Genomic DNA, 18,899 nt, shown 5'->3' on the forward strand with positions numbered 1-18,899 from the left:
TTTCAAGTCTATCCTCTGGAGAGCAATTTCAGTGATTTGAAAAGAGCTGTGGTGCTTGGTACCTACCTAGGGTTTGGATCAGGAAATAAAAGTGGTGTTTGATTTTCTCAGCTCTGATCATTAATGCCAGGTGGAGTCACTCACTTCCCCATGTTTGGTTTCAGAATCTGCACCTCAGAGTGGTTGGCACTGATCAATGTTCAGTGGAGCACTTCCAGACAACATACATTCAAGCCCAGGAAATCATCTGGCCATGGACAAAAAGAAAGCAGCATTCAAACAACATGAAAGAACCAAAAATACCCCCAAGAAAGAGGGGTTTGCATTTTCTTTTGTAAAACCATTTCCAGAAGCTGCTACTGTGCCTCTCCCACCAGAACCAGAAGATGATCCTGGGCTGTCAGAGAAACTGTTTGAGAGCAAACCTAACTATGACCAGGACTTGGAGAAGAAGTTTTTCGCAGAAGAGGACAAGGTAAGGCAAGGAGAGGGCACAGATCCTCCCTGCTCTTACTCTGTTGTTTCATTTTGTGCCCCAAAATTAATTCCTTTGTCTCTTGGGCAATCTGCACTTGTTAGGTCTAAGGAGAACTTTTGGGATGAGGCCTAGCAATTACTCATGTAAGTGGCCATAGAGGTACCTGCAATTAATCTGCAAAAATGAAAAATGCTGGTCTAAAAAAAGAGATGGCTGCAGCCTAGAAGCCAATTTAATGTGTGACATGTGTCTGTTTCAATCCTAGCCACAAATGTTGAACAGAAATCCTAAAAGCTGAGGGCTCTTTTTCTTGAAGCTCTTCAACCCTTAACAGAAATGCACAGAAAGGTTAATAATAACCTGCTTGGCTATTTAACACTGAACACAGGTTGGTTTTAAGTCTGTGATGCAGTTATTGAAGTTTTTTGAGAATTTACTAGCTATTAAACATTGTAGTGAAGAGAGTGGGCAGGGGTTACCAAAAAGGGTTTAAAATGCCTGCCTCCAATAATGTGTGCTGCCTTCCTCATCTTGAACCAAAAAATCTGCTTTGTTTGAGTGCATTTGATCCATAGACATACTTCTAGAAGTATTTTTCTTGGATAAAAGTGATTCAGAGAAACTTCAGTTTTTCTTTTCAAAAAATCAGGTTTGAATGTGCCTGGCCCAATATGTCTGAAACATATTGGTGTTACCAAAATTGCAGCAGTCACTGGAATATGGAGAGAGGAACAGGGAGAAGAGACCAAGCTGATCTTTATATACTTTAGCTGAGCATATTTAACAGCAGATGGACCAGTTTTGCCAAAGACTGGAAATTATTTGTTTTGTTTCACATAAATGAAGAGCCTGTGTTAATATCTGGACCTGTATCAAATCCAGCAAATGACAATAATCAGTCATTTAAAACAACCCACTCATATTCATGCCTTATGTGAGCCTAAAATGAGGCAAAGAAGGAAGTGCCATGATGATCTGAAAGATTTCAGCCACCTGTTCAGAATGTTACAGCAGAACCATTTTGGTGCCTGTGCACAAACTAAATCTTCAAACTGCAAAACAAAGGTCTAATAAGCTATTTTTTTCCAAAATCAGTGATTTCTGGGATCAGTCTTCATTTGCATACACATGCCTCAGTACATCTGTGGATGAGTGGAAGAGAATGGCAGTTGTTAAAAAAAATGTTATTAAAAAAATTAACAAACACACTTAGTAATGTGTTCTTTACATTCTCAGGATAGCTTCCAAAATTTGTTATTTTTACTAAGAATGGTCTGCCTCAACAGTTTCATATTTACAGACACCTGTTTATTACATGGAGATGCAAGGATGCACAGTGACACGAAGTAGAGCTTGATGCCAGTAAATAACTTTTACTAAAGAACGATGAACAGAAAATACATCCTCTTTATTATTATTTTTTTTTTAATTATGGAAAATTCATTGTAAGCTTAACTCTAACAGGCTGCAGAACACACCTTGTGCAACCAATATGAGCAGAAGATCCGACCCTGCATTGATCTTGTTGACAGCCTGAGAGCTCTTGGAATAGAAAAGGACCTGTCCTTGCCAGCGATTGCGGTGATTGGAGACCAGAGCTCTGGGAAAAGTTCTGTCCTCGAAGCCCTGTCTGGTGTTGCTCTCCCCAGGGGCAATGGTAAGAATTTGCTTTCTCACTTTTTCTCTTTGATGAGCTGGAAGGGATTTTTTTTTTTCTTCTTTTCTTTTTTTTTTTTTTAAATTTTTGGTCTAGAATTGGATAATTCCATTACTGAGAAGTGGAGGTGCAAGTGAGGCACCACAAGGTAAATCCAAGGCACATGTTCCTGGTGGTCAAGACACCAGGATTAAGTGTACTGTGATTGTCCCAGCTGACCCTGTGCATTTCCCAGAAAGCAGCAGTGCAGCAAAGTATTAATTTCACATGGAAAACCAGCTTTTTAATTTGCTTTTGGGGTGGGTTTGGGTTTTTTAAACTACATTTTCTTACAGATAACTTATTATTATGTAAAAAGTGTACAAAGATCTTTCCTTAAAGCATTATTTAAGTCAGAGATGAATAAAGACTTTACAGCTCAAGAAGAGTTGTAAAGTCTTTCCAGCTCTGTGTGTGTATTTTTGCACACATAAATTCTGCACAAGTTCCATGTGAGTTTGCAATATAATCTAGTCTTTCAGGCTGGAGTTGTGGAAAGGTTTTTCTTAGGATTTAGTTGCAGCACTGAAACAGAACATCCAGGGAGGAGCAAAACTCCATCTGTGGAGGTTTGCAGGGCCAGACATGTCTGGGAAGAGCCATGGTTGACCTCATCTAGCACTGGTGACAATCCTGCTCTGAGCAGGAAGCTGGACAAGTCCCCTCTGGCAGCATTTCTTGGAACATTTCCACGTTTTTGTGTGAAAAAGGCTACCCTGTGCACACCACACACCTCAAGGCTGTGTTTCATGCACAACCTCTGCCTTTGGAACTGCTGCAGGTATTGTCACTCGGTGTCCCTTGGAGCTTAAACTGAAGAGGTTGCCTGAAGGGCAAGCCTGGAGAGGGAAGATCTCCTACAGAAATGTGACCCTGGAGCTCCAGAATGCCTCTGAGGTGGACAGAGCAGTAAGGCAAGGTGAGTGGATTTGGCTGGCTCCATCTCCTCTGAATCCTCCTCTTAGACTGAGCAGCATCCACAGTGATTGTGGAGTTACACCAAGAGCTGGATTCAGAGCAGATAAAGCTGGGTCAGCAAAACTCATTTCTCTCAAGGGAGTTGTACCGGTGCTTCAGCGGTGAAGATGATTTGTGATGATGACCCCAGAATGGCCTGGATTTGAAGGGACCTTAAAGGTCTTCTGGTTCCAACACCTTGGGCACTAGATCCATGATCCTTTTATCCTGATCCATGATCCTTTTATCCTGATCCATAATAAAGGCTCAGGCTGTGTCCTTACCTCTGTGGTGGCTTCCTGGTTTGGGGAGGTTGTCTGTCAAATTGTAAACATGCGACCTGCATGGTTCCTATCATCAGTTCAAAAGCCCAGAGAGTGCTTGAGGTGTCTCTGGCTGGAAATCTTATTATTTTGGAGGACATAGCAAGAAGGCAGAGGGGAGGACAGAGAGCTTCTGCCAGGAACTGTGACCACAGGCTCAGTCACTTCCCTTCACATGTCTCAGCTTTACTGTTATGACCCTTCATGCTGGGAAAGAAATCAGTGTTCCTCCCCAAAGGGCAGTAAGCACTTGCCCTAAGTGTGAAAGTTGGATTGTCCTTACTTCCTTGACTAGCATGATTCCTAGAGAGGCTACCTGGAACAGAGGCTGGGCAGTGTTGAAGGAATAAAGCAGGGATTTATTACAAAGGCCTTCAAAGGACACACCTTGGGCAGTACCAGAGCCTGGCCAAGGCTACACCCAAGATGGTCACACCTTTTCACATGTTTATAAGTTTTGGTCCGTTTACATATCAGGGTTAATTGTCCACTTACAGCTCCAGGTTATACAGTCCCATCTTCCCAGATTGCTCTCCTCAAGTGTTTGCACTTTTTGGGCCTGAAGCTGCAATGGTTATGAATATAGTTAGTTATATATAGTTATACATAGTCATATATAGTTATGGTTATAACTATAATTACTCCTTGGTTCTGGGGCTGGAAAAGGATTGTTTTGTCTGACTAAACTGTGAGGAGAACTTGCTAATACTTAATATGAAGTTCAAAGTCACACACTAAGGCAGTACAGAATCTAAACTAGATGAAAGCTAAAACTTAAGGTATCAGGCACAGCTGTGAAAATTGTTATTCTTTCTATTTTTTAAATTACCTTTTCAATACATTATTTGGGTATTCTCAAAACTGGCCAGGCGATTGATATGAATTAAGGTAATTAAAGAGTTAAAAATCTCTGAGAATGACTGGGGTTTCCTTGCTTCTCTGTATTCAGAGTTCAAGCATTGTTGCCTTGTAGTATCTGGGACAATTTACTCTCAATCTCCCTATCAGATTAGGAAGAATATAGAACAACACCTATATTTCTTTCACAGCACCCAAGGATTAATTAATGCTTACAAAGTCTCTTGTTGTTGAAGAAGCATTTCTACAACTGACCATGGTTTTACCTGACCCCTTTCATTGTGCTTTATTTACATGTATTTTGTCTGCAAACATGAGAGTCCATAAATATATGCTCTGTAAAATATTACAGCTCATATTCCAACAGGAATTCACATCAACTTGTTCTGCATGATAATTTCCTTTAGATTATTATTCTTTCTATTTTTTAAAATTAGCTTTTCAATACATTATTTGGATATTTTCAAAACTGGCCAGGCAATTGGTATGAATTAAGGTGATTAAAGTGTGTGGCTGGATCTGAAAGAAAAGCCAAGCCTGAAAGAACCTTTGGGGATAGTTGGTACATTTCAAAGTCATTGTGTGCAGCTTTGGTTTGGTGCATCATTTGAAGCTTGTATTCATTGCCTTGCTCTTTTCACAGCCCAGGATATGGTGGCCGGTCCTAGAGGTGCCATTAGCAGTCAGTTAATTTCCCTGGAAGTTCAGTCCCCTGATGTCCCAGATCTGACACTAATTGATCTCCCTGGAATTGCCAGGGTGGCCGTGGGGGACCAGCCAAAAGACATCGGGGACCAGGTAAAACTCAGCCTGGGTGTGCCAATGTGTGCCCAGGGTCTCATCCCTTGAGGGCTCCCAGCAGACCTTTTGTGAAGTAAACAGAATAAACAGAGGGGATCCCTGCTCTTCCTCTGGCTGCTTTTAGAAGAAATGCTGGGAAATGCAAAAAAACCTCAGGTAGGATAAGGCCTGCTGTGAGGGTGATCTGCAGGAGCTGGGTGTGTAGTTTCTCCTCAAATACCTTTAAATGGGAACTTGCAATAAAAGGAGCCCAAACTAAACTAGATATACCAAATAGAAATGAGACAAGATTGGATTGTTCTGGGCTTTACTTTCTGGGAGGAGAGTAATTTAATTCCCTGGTTAGATAGCAATCTTTCTCTTGTATTGAGAAGAAAGCAGCAGATGTGATAAAATCCAAACATTTCCCTTGTTCCCAGCTGTCTGCATGCTCCAGAGATGGAGTCTGCAGTACTGCAGCCTGTCAGAAGCTGGGATGGGTGGGAAGTAGAAAAGAGAAGCATCTTTACCAAAATCCAGGAGGAAAAAAAAATTATTTACTGTGGAATAAGTGCCACAGAGCTCTGTGAAGCTTCTACAAAACAACATAAATTATGAGGAACTCGTTTAGTTTAGCATTGAAACATAGAAAAATGTCAACTGGATGTCATGTGCATCTTCAGTTTTGGTGCTTTTTAAAATTTTCCTACAATTATTCCACTGAAAAATAAGCCAAAGACATTTGTGCTCCTTTCAGAGATACAAATTTGAGATTCACCAGCACAATCGAGCTTGCTTTCTTTCCATAAGTGTATACCTACCCATCAGAACCTGACTTTCTTACATGTGTTAGATATCAAATACCTTTAATATTTCCATAATGAAAGATTATATATGCACAAGAGGTTGAACTCCACACAGCTGTCAAGACAGGCTTAACATTAGTCTGGTCTCATTCATGCCAGAATTAATCCTGGCATAAGAAAAGAGGCTGCATTCTTCTGCTGGCCCCTTTCCATGCCATCCTCTAGCATGTAACACTATCCTCAGCATATGTGGCATTTAATGTCATCAGGCAGTGGCTCATATTGCTAGAAATTGTCACATCCTACAAGGAAGTGTCTGATTTCACTGAACCTCCTCACTGCTGTATTGAATTGCAGATCAAAGAGCTACTTAAAAGAATTATTGGCTGCAAAGAGACAATCAATTTGGTAGTGGTGCCATGTAACGTGGATATTGCAACAACAGAAGCATTGAAAATGGCTCAAGAGGTGGACCCTGCTGGAGAAAGGACAATAGGTGAGATCATTTTTTAAGCTATGAGCTGAAAAGGAGGTCAAATCTTTTTTTTCCCTTCCCATGAGGTCTGATGTTCTGGGCTTTGTGAAATTAGCTACTAGAAGAAGAGGGGGGGAAAAAAAAAAACAGCCTAAAGAATATATTTGCAAGTATTTCTAGTCACAATTCTTGAGTTGCTCCAAGAATCCCTTAGTTTGGTGTCTTGCTGGCACTCCTGTTAGAAATAACTGGAAGCTGAAAATCTCAGTTAATGGTAGTTGATCTGAAGTGAATGGTAAAAAAGCTGTGTTTTTAAAAAAAAAACTAAAAGAAAGGTTTGCAAAGCTAAAGGCGTGGTGGGAGGAACTGCAGAGTAAATTTTACAGCCTGGGAGCTGAGAACTTTCTAGGAGAGAGAATACAAAAAAAAAAAAAATTGTTTTATTAAACATGGTAGAGAATGTTCCTGCTTAGTGGTTAACTTTCTCTTTTCACTTCGCAGGAATCCTCACAAAACCTGACCTGGTGGACAGGGGAACTGAAGAGGCCATTGTTAAAATACTGCGAAACAGGGTAATCCACCTCAAAAAGGGCTACATGATTGTGAAGTGCCGTGGGCAGCAGGACATCCACAACAAACTGACCTTGGCTGCTGCAATCCAACAGGAGAGAAACTTCTTTGAGAATCACAAACATTTCAGGTACTCCTCACAGAAAAGTTCTCATCAAAAAACATGTTAAAGTCAAAGCTTCCTGTTGATTTGCTGAGATTTAACTACTTAGGGGTTACAAACAGGTATTAGTTATACTCAGTATTTCTCATTGCCCATGTAAGGTTGTGTTTCAGTAACCCAGAAGATTTTTACATACCAAATAAACTTTTTAAAATGCTTTTGGGTTTTTTTTTTTGGATGCAAAATGCATGGGGGAAATGCTATGAACTTCAGAAGTTCTGAATAGTCTCCCAAAGAATTCAAGTTAAAGCCTCTGAGCACTTCAATCAGGCACTGAAGTATTTCTGTTCACTGGAAGACGTGGAGGAAGAGCATGAGAAAGAAAGGCTGTGCTGAGGACACAGCCTGCCCAGATGACTCAGCAGCAAATCAATCATAACACAGAGAATGGCAGCTGACAAGGGTTGTGGACTTCACACAGGAAGAAATAATAGAACAGCACATTCATCTGCTGTTAGAATTTGCTTTTTTCGGATTTTTCTCTGTTTCCCTTTGCTCAGTCAATAGCTGTCAAACAACTCTTGAATAAACCCAGAGAGTCCTGGGCAGTTGCCACATCTGCACCAGCATGGCCCAGTGAGCTGTTCTTTACTCAAACTGTGTGATAGAATTAGTGAACACAGAGCAGAGCATCAGTGCTGCCTCCTTGCCCTGCACAGCCTGGCTATCCAAACCCACTTTTTCCTCTTTTTTCACAGGGCTTTTATGGAAGAAGGAAAAGCTACTATCCCCCATCTGGCAGAGAAGCTCACAAATGAACTTGTGAGACACATTATTGTAAGTAACAAAAGTCCCATACTGAGCTGTTTGTATCAGTTACTACCTAAAAACAAGTTCAACCCTTCAGCCTTGGACTGCAATTGGATTTCATCTTTTTGTGCTTAATGATGCTTCAACTCAGTGATCAGAGAACAAACTGAACTGAGAGGCAGAGGTAAAAAGCCCCATGCTCTATCCTCAGATTTGCCTTTTAACTGCAGATCAGCAATAAACAAATTATTTCATCTATTTGTGACTCATAATTCCTGCCTTTTCAATGACAGCCATGATATTTCTTTGTGTTTATGAGTGTTGATCACCTGGGTGATGAGTTACTGCTGCCAGCTTACTGAAACAGTGATTTCTATTCCACTGAAAATGTCTTCAAAACATCAAGATATTCTACTATATTAATATACTAGTGTAGGGCTATTGGGGGTTTTTATTTGGTATAAATATATCTGCACATAATATATCTTATTCCATTAAGAGAAGATGCTAAAATATAGGGAACATCTAAATTCAGTCACAAATGAGAACAAAGGTTGCATGAGGTATTTATCAGGAATGGAGCAATCACCACTTTCCTGGCACAGCCTGTGAGGACATTGGTTTTGGCTCACTGTGGGTGAAATTTTGCCCTAGACTGCAGCTGTTCTGCCCAGCTCTCAGTGAGGTCCAGCCTGATCCCTCAGGCAGATCCTGCCTCCTGAGTTCCCTCAATAAAGGCCACATTTGCTTTTCTGTGTCATCCCACTATCATGCATGGGACACAAATCCAGCAGCAAGCTCCTGGATTTGTAAAAACAGCCAAGATCCCATGCAGGTGTAGATCACTCTTAGAGGGATTTTGTTTTCCTTCCAAAATCAGACAGGTTCAACCTATCTCAATGCTCTTCTTCACTGTCTCCTCCCCAGAAAACTTTGCCAGCACTGGAGAGCCAAATTCGTGACACCCTCCATAAAACATTGCAGGATCTGCAAAGGTACACAAGAGGCACACCCCAAACAGAGTCTGAGAAGCTGTTTTTCCTCGCTGATGTAAGTATCAGTATTGGGCATAGAGCAGAGCAAGGAGGTAACTGTAACAGAGAAAAAGAAAATTCCTGAATTAATCAAAACATCAGCATGGACCACTGGGAAGTTTGTGGTATCCATAATTTCAGTGAGGGTAACATAGACAAACCACACCTGCAAAAATAATGGACCACAGGAGCTCATGGCCTCTTCTAAATTGTTTTTTCCTGTGATTATGGGACATGAAAAATAAACAACTTGGTTGATTGGGTCAAAATCATGCATCTCAGCAAGGGAAAACAAACTCCTGCATGCTCAACACTTTGAAGGGTTCCCATTGTTTACACTCATAAGATCAAATGTACTCCTGATGTCAAAATGTGGTTTGCAGGCTCATCTATCTAAGTGCCTCATCCCATGGAGTAACTCCCTGATTGAGCCTTCAGTAGGCTTTAGAGGTGTTTGTGGGAGCTCATCAGACTTCATACAAGTCTGGCCTATTAGAATTTAGTAAATGGCTCTAAAAGTCTACAGGGGAAAAAACAAAAGAATATAAAGTTTGTTCTCCTCTAGCTGTTACAGTTTGGTGGGGAAAAAATAAAAAAACCAAACAAAGCAGGAGCTAAGACCATCAAAGATGTAAGAAAGGGATGTTTTTTATTAACTGTGTCCCTGCTTTAACATCAAACAACTGCACATTTATTTAACATCAACAAATTAATCTGCAGAAATGAAACTTCACTAAATTGCCTTCTTGTTGTTCAATTCACTGCAGTTAATCAAACTCTTCAACCATAACATCTCTCAGAGCACGCGGGGAGAGGAGCCGGTGTTTGGGGATGAGGTCAGGCTGTTCCCCAAGATCCGCAAGGAATTCCGCACGTGGGGCATGATTCTCCTGGAGTGTGCTGCGAAGGGTAAGCACAGAACAGTCTCAAGCTGGGCCAAGGGAAATACAGGTTGGATATAAGGAAAATGATTTTTACAGAAAGGGTGATAAAAGTACTGGAATGGCTGCCCAGGGAGGTGGTGGAGTCACCATCCCTGGCTGTGTTTAAAACAGAGTGGATGTGTTGAAAATTCAGGTCCACTGACAAAGGAAGGAATTGATGAGGAGGACTCCATATTATTAGAAGGCTAATTTATTACTATATTATACTATATTATATTAAAGAATACTATACTATACTAAAGAATACAGAAAGGATACAGACAGAAGGCTAAAAGATAATAATGAAAACTCGTGACTCTCTCCAGAGTCCTGACACAGCTTGGCCCTGATTGGCCAAAGAGTCAAAACAACTCCCAGCAGAATGCAATGGAACAATCACCTGTGGGTGAACAATCTCCAAACACATTCCACATGAGCACAGCACAGGAGAAGCCAATGAGATAAGAATTGGTTTTCTTTTCTCTGAGGCTTCTTGCTGCCTTTCAGCTTCCCAGGAGAAAAACCCTGGGCAAAGGAGTTCAGGGAATGTGAACGTCACAGGATGTGGCACTGGGTGCCAGGGTTTAGTTGAGGTGTTTGGGCTGGCTTGGACTCGATGATCTTGAAGTTCTCTTCCAGCCCAGTGATTCTGGGAACTCTGTAATTTGATTCTGTGAATTCTGTGAACCCATCCTGGCAGCTGACCTGAGAGCCCATCCCCTTGCTTTTAAACCCAGACACAGCATCTTCAGTAAATGTTTTCCAAGAAAATTAAGAGCAAGAAGCCAGGAGCATCCATCTGTTGTGGTGTCCTGGGGACATAGACACAGTTTGTGTTCAATTCTGTCATTACAGAGAGGTCAGTGCTTGTCTCTCTTCTCCCACCACAGCAATAAAATCAAGACACTGGCACAGAATTTGTTGGTGATATTCTGAAGCATTCTTCTAAGTAACAGCAACACCAATGAATAGTAATAAAAAATAACAATCTGGATAATAATTTTTCTTTTTACTCCTAATGTTTTTATTTTATTATTGTTATTAATATTTTAAAATCTGGGTGGGTTTTTTTCCACTTTAGCTCTGGGCTAAAGTGATACCTCACACAAAAAAAATTAGCAAATTTGTATAGTATCAACAAAGAAATACTGCTGTGATATCTGAAATAAAAATAACTAGTCAACAGTAGATTCCCAGAAAAAGTGTTTAGTGACCTTGGAGGTTTGTTTTTTTCGGGTTTTTTTTTTTAAACTTGGAAGTGACTGGTAATGACCAGCTACTTCTGTGAGGGTAAAAATGCCAGGAAGAACCAGAATTTTTGTGGCCCATCATAATTTCTGTCAGTCAGATGCTTGATGCAATGTGTGAGATGGCTCCTTCAGAGAACAACAACCTGTTAGCTCTGTTCTGTGGTAACAAAAAAACATCTCAGTAGTTTTTCCTCTCAAGAACAACTCAAAGAGGAGAAATAGACTTCCTTCTTAAACCTGAAACATATACATTGAATGATTTAGTAGCAAAGCAATGTATTTTACCATTACAGCTAAAAAAACCGTTCCTGGTAAAGTGTGGAAATATGAAGACCAGTACCGTGGGCGGGAGTTCCCAGGCTTCAGCAACTACAGAACTTTTGAGGACATTATAAAAGAGCAGATCAGAGAACTGGAGGAGCCAGCAATTGAGATCCTGAACAATGTGATGAGTATGGCCCAGCCCCTGGGAGGTTCTGGTGTGGGGGGACAGTGCTGGGCCTGGTAAGTTTATTTTCCAGGAGAAGCTGATGCTCTCAGGATCCTTCAGAGTGTGGAAATAAATCTGATTCAGCTTGGGGATTGCTCCTTCTCTAGAGCCTTCATTGTCTACACATGGTCTCCAGCATTTGTTAATACTTTTCCCAGTGGCTCTTGGAAGGGAATTAGAAAATAAGTATAATAAATAGAGCATAACTATAAAAAATAGAAATAACTATAATAAGTAACACAGCAAGGAAACAGTACAGTAGAAGTACCTGGTGTTAAGTGGTCACATTCTTGGACCTGGAAATCTAAATTTCTGCTTGTTTGTATGTGCCATAAAAGCAGAGTGCACCAGTACAGCAACTCAGTTATTTCTGAATGAATAGAGAAAATGAGAAGTCTTACAAGTCTCATATTAACAATAGCTTAAAACCCTCACTTACTTACCTGACTTTATTTTGTCTCTGTCTTTCCCTTAGAACTGGTTGAAGAGAAATTTATGGAACTTGCTACAAGGAATTTTGCCAATTTTCACAATCTAAGCAGAGTTGCCAAGGTGAGACACTACTATAACCTGAGATTCTCAAAAAACAGAATGGCATTTGTAAATACATCCGTGCTTGTGGTACCTGTCTCACCACATTACTCTTATGCAAGTGTGGAATTTCTTGCAGGAAAATAAGAAAGGGCCTGAAAATGATAACATGATTATAATGGCACTAATGAAAGTGCATTTTGCACAACTTTGACAAGATCTAATATGTGCATTTATTCATTCTGCTCACATTCTTGACATTTGCAATACAATGCAAAGAAAACCTGGTGTGGCTACCTTCAAGAGTTTATCATTAATTTCAGATTTAAGTCCTGCAATGATTTCTCAGAGTGCTCAACTGTTTTTCCCTCTCTGAAAGCAAGGCAGGTTTTTACCCAGTGCAGGAATGTCATCTTTGCTGAAAGTGAGCAGGAGCAGGCAAACCAAAAATCATCCAGCCATGACAAAACTGGAAGGTGACTGTTCACAGTTTGGACCTGAGCATGTTTTGGGATGGAGTTCAGTGGGGTGGATGACCTTGAAGGCTTTTTCTTAGAGCTTTGAGGAAAAGATGAGAAGCATTGAGGAAAAGACAAGAAGCAATGCTGGCAGCCAAGAAACAGAGTCCACTCACAGGGTACTGCTGAAAAAGGAAACTCAGAGGCAAATGTGAGTGAAATAGGTGGTTTGCTCTTTCACTTGCCTGGTCAGAGCCTACTGAGCTCCCAGGCCAACCAGACAGTGAAGAAATAAATTACTTCATCCGAACACAGAGGTGTTCAGGCGTAACACAGTGAGAGAAATGAAGAGGGAAGAAGTTCTGGCAAACGCTGGACATGAGAAAATACATGGGGTGTTTTCTTAGGGATGCTAGGAAAGCATTTTAAGGGAATTTGAGCATGACTGAGGGAACTTTGCCACCTCCACAGACTTTTAGGTGGAAGTATCAAAAAGACCAGAAAGAGTCAGATGGCTGAAATAAAAGCACCAGACAGAGGGGGGTTAGACTGGGTAGGTTTGCTGACAACAGATATTTTCCTTTGGGTTTCAAACACCACGTTTGGAGTGATCCTACTCATGTGTTAGGAGGGGACAAAACTACCACATTTTCCTGCTCTTTCACAGGAGAGAGATCACAATCCAAAGCATTACTCCATGTTCCCATGTTCTGGGGTTAGACAGGGCTGCACAAGGGCAGTTGAACACTGTGCCCACCTTGCCATTCCCTGGGGACACTGCTAAGCACTGGCACCTTTCCAAAGGGAGCAAATATCTCAGAACTTCTTGTTCCTTTCTTTTTTAGGTGCAAATTGAAGGCATTAGAGAGAAACAAGCTGCAGATGCTGAAAGACATATCCGGACCCAGTTTAAAATGGAGAAAATAGTGTACTGCCAGGATGACCTTTACATTGGTGATTTAAATAATGTTAAGGCAGAAAACGCTCTCAACGCGTCCTTAGGAAAAAATCTGCAGTCTCAGATTGCTGCAAAGGATCCCTCTGTTGTCGTGGAGATGGTTTCTCACACCAGTGCCTATTTCTCTGTGAGTTCACAGGCAGATTTGCTGCCCCCTGAATGCCACAGCAGATCCCCCTCAGCCAGATCTTGCTGGAGTCAATACAGCCTTGTATGCCCTGCTGGTACTGTGCAGGGAATAGCCAGGGGTATCTCAGTGTCTGGTTCAGGTCCATGCTCAGCTTCTCTGCACACCACTTGGAGCTTCTGACCAGTGATGAGAGTGTCAGGGCAAGGCTGGGCTCTGTCAGCAGGTTGCAGGATGCAGGATTTGGTGATTAGAAAAGCCTGAGTGTGCCAAAGTGACAGCTGGCTCCTAAAGCACTTGTTAGCTACCTCCCAGTCTGGCTCAGGTCAGCCTCAAGCCACTCTTCACAATCCTGCAGCCAGCAGAAAGTGGTGTCAGTGGCTTGCAGTCAGATCCTAAACTGCTACAGCAGGAGGAACAATAATAGAACATTACAATAAAATTTATCAGCTGTCTGTAGAGATCAGAGTGCATCTGCTATACTGCAGAGAGCACCCTGTAAGTGAAGCCTCTGAAGACAAGTGGGGTGTTTTAACAAAGAATCACATAAAAGAAAGGAAAGAGAACATGCAGGATCAAGATTTGCTTTGTTGTAAAACTCCCTCAGAAAGCAACAAGTTCAATATTAATAATTCAGGAGGGTAGGTAGCAGCTCACTTTGAATTCCAAGAGCAGGCTTTATGATGAATCCCTGCAATTAAATGGACAGGCAGCTCAGGCTGATGAAGACAAAACCCTTGGTTTTCATTGAACAAGAAACAAAGCCCTAAGTGCATAAGCACCTCCATCCCACCTTGCTATACACTCTGCTATGTGTTTTATCTGCAGGTAAATATTTTTGTAAATGCCCTGAGAGCCATTTTTAACAATCCCCCAAATGCCAGGCACCACAGCTCCTTGGGACTGACTTATGCAAGGCCAAATAGAATTTGAATGAGATGGAAGTTGTGTCCATAAATCCTATAGGACCTACAAATGCCATTTTTCAAGCTGTGCTACAAAAAGATAGACAGAACCTCTCAATTGCAGCCAGGCACTTAGGTCTAAGTGCTCACCCAGCACCAGGAGGGCTGGAGGCAGCCACTTCCCAGAGCTGGGAGAGGTTTAGAACCCAATGTTGCCCTAAAGCACCAGGTGGGCCCCCAAATCCTGTGGATATCCGTGGGAAAAGGGCCCCAAAAGCCCTTCTGGATCAATTTATTTCAGTTTGTATCCAAAAATGAACCAGGCAGTTGGTCAGGTCAGACAGATTATCTCATGGGGATAAAAACAGAAGTAATGGAGGCACAGTCTGGCCTCACTGCTGCTGAGGACATTTCCCCTTAGGGCTAAAGCTTCCTCCAAAGCTGTCTTAAGCTTAGAAGGACAACCACATCAGAAATACCATCTAAATAGCACCATCTAATAGAGGAATTTACCAGCTGTAGGAAAAATCACTCTGTGATTTCCTGCATCAAAACAAATTGTTGGCTTTCAGTGAAGACAGGTTGGACACCAGAAACTGGGCACAAGTTCTGTTTGTCAGGAGTGTCCTCCTTTAACTTGTCCCAGAGGCAGATGACAGAGCTGAGCAGAGGACAGTCTGCCTTGGCTTTAGTTTGCTGAGGGAAGAAAAGCAACAGCTGACATCCCCATTAGTCTTAATTTCTAGATTTCAGGCACAAAAGACATTGGTTGCAGACATTTTAGTTCATAGCAGCACTCCCTTCTTGAACAGTAGCTCAGTCCAACATTTTAAAACCTCGAAACCACTCTTTTTACCAGATTACCTATAGACCCTTCATTTTTCAGTTCTTTTTACCAGTTTAGTATTTTGCCTTTTTCTTCCTCCATCTCACAGGAAGCAAGTAAACGCCTGGCCAATCAGATACCTCTGATCATCCTGTCCTCTGTGCTTCACGACTTTGGAGAAAACGTGCAGACCTCAATGCTGCAACTTTTACAAGACAAAGAGAAGTTAAACTTTCTCCTTGATGAGGACTCTGAAGCTGCTAAAACCAGGAATTACCTCAGCCAGAAAGTTGATCGTCTCACCAAAGCCTGCCAGTACCTGAGAGAATTGACCTTGCTGTAATTTCTTTGTTTTTCACAAGGTTTTTTTTTTTTCTCCTCATCTTCTAGCATTACTGAAGAATTTAGTATAATCCCATAAAAATGTAGCATCAGCCTAGACCTTTAATACTAATTTCTAGTGTTTAGCTTTTCTTTATTTTCCAGAACCATATGCAAACAGCTGCCTTTGCATAAAGAGCTCCACTGGGGGAGTTGTGATTAAATAAACATTATCACATTTTTAAACATTTTCTTTGTAAACTCTGTGCAACCACTGGAATAATCATTAAAATGCTAACACTCCGAGGATTGTATGTTTTGTTGGGTTTTTTTTAATCTTATTAATGATGGAAGCTGAATCATCACAAACTGTAGAAATCAAATTATCTAGCTTTCCTCCATGAAGCTTAATGCATCACTCTGATGATCTCCCACTGCCCTTTGTGATTTTGGCTTGCTGGGGTTGTTCTCTTTCCTGCTATCACCTAAAAGACGCCTCTGCAAAGCGTCACCACTAAATCTCAGCCCAGGAGGGAGAGAGGAGCACACAGCAGGCATGAAATCCTTCCAGCCTAGAAGGAAAAGAAAGTTTATTTCCTTTATGTGACTGGTGCATCCAGAGGATGCTGTTGGCTCTGTTCAGTCTCCTTTCCCAGCTCTCTGACTTGCAGAAGGCCAGGAGGCTCTTCCTCTCAGATGTCTGCAGCATCACCTGAAATTTTGGGATTGATGGGCAGGATCCGGATGTCCAAGAGGAAAGAAACCTCCCAGGATGTTAAACATTACAAGGGTGTCTCAGCAGGTGTTTTGCTGCCTTTCTCCTTTCCCTCCCCAGGGCAAGGAAAACCTTTCCAAAAGCCCTTTCATTTCATGAAAGCTGATGCAAAATACATCACACACTGTGTTCATGACATTTTTCACAGGGAAGATTTGGTTTGATAACCAAAAGTAATGTCTGCATCCAGCTAGAAAAAAATGTGTTACTACCAGCGTGTGATGGAGTCATTTCCAAGTTTCTTACAAGAAAAGCCTTCTCCTCAGGCTAGGTATGACAGAAAGGGTTTGTCCCTGTGGCATGGAACTGCAGCTGGTGCCTGACTTTTGGTACAGCATTCACCCCAACATCCAGGTTCCTCAACCTTCTTGCAGCCAGTTTCCCCTTTCTCCCAGCACATTATTTTGCTATTAGTGACTTGCAGTGCTGCAAAAAGCCACAGAAATAGCATCTCATACCTATAACAACTAAATTTTTAATTTCTGCTTTGAAAGTACTTTAAAGTCGTTGGTTATTTCATGGTATTCCCCCATGCCCCGAGCTGCACAGGTGCTATTGCAAACATCCATCTCACACCTGGAGAGGAGAGGCAAAGACACATTGTTCCAGGCAGCAGGAGGGGGAATGACAAAATAGGGTGTGACTCCCTCAAGCCACTGCCTGCAGGCTAAACTTCCTTATCTAATTCAATTAAGTCAGAGTGATTTCATGGGACCCAGCCACCAAAACCACTCAGTACTCCTGGACACGCTGCCCTATTTCCCTGGGTTTGTTCAAGGACCTGAAATATTGAAATTAAAATAAACTCTCAGCTCACCCCCTTGAGTTTTCTTTTTGTTGTTGTTGTTTGTTTGTTGTTGGTTTTGATTTTTTTTTTAATCAGACTCTTAAAGCACTTCATACACTGAATCCAGCAACTACTTTCAAAAACAAAATCCAAGTAAACAGATATAAAGCACAACTAAGAAAAGCTATTTGTAAAAAAAAAAAAAAGAAAAAAAAAACCAATTTATTTGGTGCAATGTTTACATGTAAGATAATTGCATTTCAGTACCAAAAGAGAAAACAAGACTAGTAGAGTCATTTCATTCAATCAAGATTTATCCTTCTTAACAAAGTGACTTGATATGGCTTTTTGATCCTCTACCACGATTATAAATTATTCTCAAAATCCTCAGTTGGGTGGCACTCGGATTCAAATTACATTTTGCTCAAAACATACAGGTGGATACATAAAGGAGAGCTCTAAGGAATCAGAAGCCAAATTTAACAAATGAGGTAGTTCATCTCGTCCTGCAGAAACGCAGCTTTGTGTTTCCTTGTACAAAACATCCAGTCCCTGTGTGTGTGTGTGTGTGTGTGTGTGTGTGCAGCTCGAGGTGCAGCACAGCCTGCCTGGACTCCTTTGCCCTTCCACAGCAGGGAAAGACCAAAAGTCACCTTCAATGTGCTCAGCCAGGGACCTCAGCACTGAGACTGCGACTGCTGCAGCTCTGGGGCATCCCTGCCCAGGGCATCCCTGTCCGGGGCATCCCTGTCCGGGGCATCCCTGTCCGGGGCATCCCTGCCTGGAGCATCCCTGCCTGGAGCATCCCTGTCCAGGGCATCCCTGTCCGGAGCATCCCTGCCCGGAGCATCCCTGCCCGGAGCATCCCTGCCCGGAGCATCCCTGCCTGGAGCATCCCTGTCCAGGGCATCCCTGTCCAGGGCATCCCTGTCCAGGGCATCCCTGTCCGGAGCATCCCTGTCTGTGACATCCCTGTCTGTGACATCCCTGTCTGTGACATCCCTGTCTGTGACATCCCTGTCTGTGACATCCCTGTCTGTGACATCCCTGCCTGTGACATCCCTGTCCGGAGCATCCCTGTCTATGACATCCCTGTCCGGAGCATCCCTCTCCAAATCCCACATCCACAACTCACCCATTTTGGGTTCAGAGCAGCTTAAGGCACATTTTTGTAAGGTCTGAGGCAGCCAGACTGCACCAGTCTGACTCTGATTGACGGCTGTGTTGAGATCCTGAGGATTTTTAACTACCTGAATAGACAGTGTATTTTTTTATTTTCTTTTATTTTCTGTGCCTGTACTGTAGTGCATGAAAAATTCCCTTCATATAAATGCCTCACCCTCTATTCTCCCGAGACCCCACCTGGAGGACTGCATCCAGCTCTGGGATCCCCAGCATGGACCTGCTGGAGCCAGTCCAGAGGAGGCCACAAAGGTGTTCCAAGGGCTGGAGCACCTCTGCTGTGGAGACAGGCTGAGAGAGCTGGGGTTGTTCAGCCTCTAGAAGGCTCTGGGGAGACCTCACCAGCTTCTCCAGTCCCTAGTGAGCCTACAGGAGAGCTGGAGAGGGACTTTGGACAGAGACATGGAGTGAGAGGACAAGAGCTAGTGACATCAGACTGAAAGAGGGCACATTGACATTAGATTTTAGGAAGAAAT

The 18,899-nt window shown here is 42.2% G+C and overlaps 1 protein-coding gene across 1 annotated transcript; it reads left to right on the forward strand.

Annotated features, from left to right (window-relative positions):
• The first annotated feature begins 238 nt into the window (after positions 1 to 238).
• LOC311166820 (interferon-induced GTP-binding protein Mx-like) lies at positions 239 to 15,948 on the forward strand. The gene is made up of 13 exons (XM_084227013.1): positions 239 to 475; positions 1,943 to 2,135; positions 2,956 to 3,093; positions 4,956 to 5,110; positions 6,256 to 6,394; positions 6,875 to 7,073; positions 7,805 to 7,883; positions 8,784 to 8,906; positions 9,658 to 9,799; positions 11,357 to 11,515; positions 12,029 to 12,105; positions 13,388 to 13,627; positions 15,468 to 15,948. Exons 1-13 carry the CDS (start codon positions 254 to 256, stop codon positions 15,699 to 15,701), a joined length of 2,100 nt encoding a protein of 699 aa, XP_084083139.1. The 5' UTR covers positions 239 to 253; the 3' UTR covers positions 15,702 to 15,948.
• Positions 15,949 to 18,899: the final 2,951 nt, after the last annotated feature.

This window comes from Fringilla coelebs, assembly GCF_963513975.1.
Source record: "Fringilla coelebs genome assembly, chromosome: 2".
Taxonomy (NCBI): Eukaryota; Metazoa; Chordata; class Aves; order Passeriformes; family Fringillidae; genus Fringilla; species Fringilla coelebs.

Excerpts from the sequence above, each read along its gene's own strand:
- LOC311166820 (XM_084227013.1), top strand. The coding sequence starts at position 254 with ATGGACAAAAAGAAAGCAGCATTCAAACAACATGAAAGAACCAAAAAT. Across the intron at positions 476-1,942 it reads TTTTCGCAGAAGAGGACAAG|GCTGCAGAACACACCTTGTG; the intron begins GTAAGGCAAGGA and ends TAACTCTAACAG. Across the intron at positions 2,136-2,955 it reads TGCTCTCCCCAGGGGCAATG|GTATTGTCACTCGGTGTCCC; the intron begins GTAAGAATTTGC and ends GAACTGCTGCAG.